Source organism: Orycteropus afer, unplaced genomic scaffold, assembly GCF_000298275.1.
Source record: "Orycteropus afer afer isolate SDZICR_OR568_19922 unplaced genomic scaffold, OryAfe1.0 scaffold00504, whole genome shotgun sequence".
Lineage (NCBI taxonomy): Eukaryota > Metazoa > Chordata > Mammalia > Tubulidentata > Orycteropodidae > Orycteropus > Orycteropus afer.
Genome location: NW_006922091.1, coordinates 941,035 through 942,318, shown reverse-complemented (window position 1 = coordinate 942,318; position 1,284 = coordinate 941,035). Strand labels below are relative to the sequence as shown.

At 40.2% G+C, this 1,284-nt stretch overlaps 1 protein-coding gene across 1 annotated transcript in view; it reads right to left on the bottom strand.

Annotated features, from left to right (window-relative positions):
* METTL25 (methyltransferase like 25) overlaps positions 1-1,284 on the bottom strand; it is a 233,140-nt gene that overhangs the window by 20,781 nt on the left and 211,075 nt on the right. Inside the window, exon 11 of the mRNA XM_042782908.1 lies at positions 470-478. Coding sequence (XP_042638842.1) covers positions 470-478 — 9 coding nt within the window. The remainder of the gene's footprint in view (positions 1-469; positions 479-1,284) is intronic.

The window sequence follows — 1,284 nt, the reverse complement described above, 5'->3', positions numbered from 1 at the left end:
ATAGATCAGTAGTTGGAAAATAAAGCCTTGACGGAAATGACAGGGGAGAGTGAATGACAGAATTTTTCAAGACCAATGACCTATTCATTGGAAATACCTTCTTTAAAACATAAACAGCAACTATACATATGGACCTGCCGGAATCTTATCAACTACATCTGTGGAAAGAAAGAGACAATAGAAAAGCTCAATGTCATCATTCACAACAAGGCCAGGGGCTGACTGTGGAACAAATCATCAGTTGCTCATATACAAATTCAAGAGGAATCTGAAGAAAATTGAAACAATACCACAAGAGCCAAAGTACAACCTTGAGTATGTTCCACCTGAATTTACAGACTATCTTAAGAAAAGATTTGATATATTGAACACTAATCCCAGACTAGACGAGTTGATAGGATGGCATTATACATGAAAAAGACAGAAAAGAAAAAAAGACCCAAATGGATGTCAGAAGAGACTCTGAAACTTGCTCTTGAATGTAAAGTAGCTAAAGTGAAAGGAAGAAATGATGATGTAAAAGAGCTGAACAGAAGACTTCAAAGGGAGGCTCAAGAAGACAAATTAATGTTAGTTTCTCGAGGTTAAAGGACTTTGTATCTTTATCACCTAAGAAGTGTCTGCAAGGAATTTGATTTTTGCAATCCACTTCCATAGTGATACTGCCTCAGAAACCCAAGGAGGGGTCACTAGGAGTCGGATTTGACTCGACGGCAGTGCATTGATGAACACATGAGCAGCCTTGGTAGTGCAGTGGTAAAAGTGCTCAGCTACTAAGCAAAAGTTCAGCAGTTCAAACCCACCAGCTGCTCTGAAGCACAAGGACTTGGCAGTCTGCTCCCGTAAAGATTTATAGCTTTGGAAACCCGATGGGCCAGTTCTACTCTGTCCTATAGGGCCATTAGAAGTCAGAATCTACTTGTGGCAGTGTGCTGGATGAACAAATAAAAAGTGTGAAATCTAAGAAGGCAATTCTGTGGAGATGTCTGAAAGATATCTGCATTATATAGACGAGTGCTTTTCTAACTTTAGTGTACATACGAATCATCTGAGATCTTGTTAAAATGTAAACTCTACTTCACTCAGTTTAAGAGATCTGGTGGCGCAGTGGATAAGGCACCTGGCTGCTAACCAGATGGTCAGCGGTTCAAGCCCACTGGCTACTCCATGGAAGGAAGACAGGGCAATCTACTTCCATAAAGATTTACAGCCTTGGAATCCCAGCGGGGGTCACCATAAGTCGGAATTGAGTGGATGTCAGTAAATATGTTTTTTTTTTTTTTT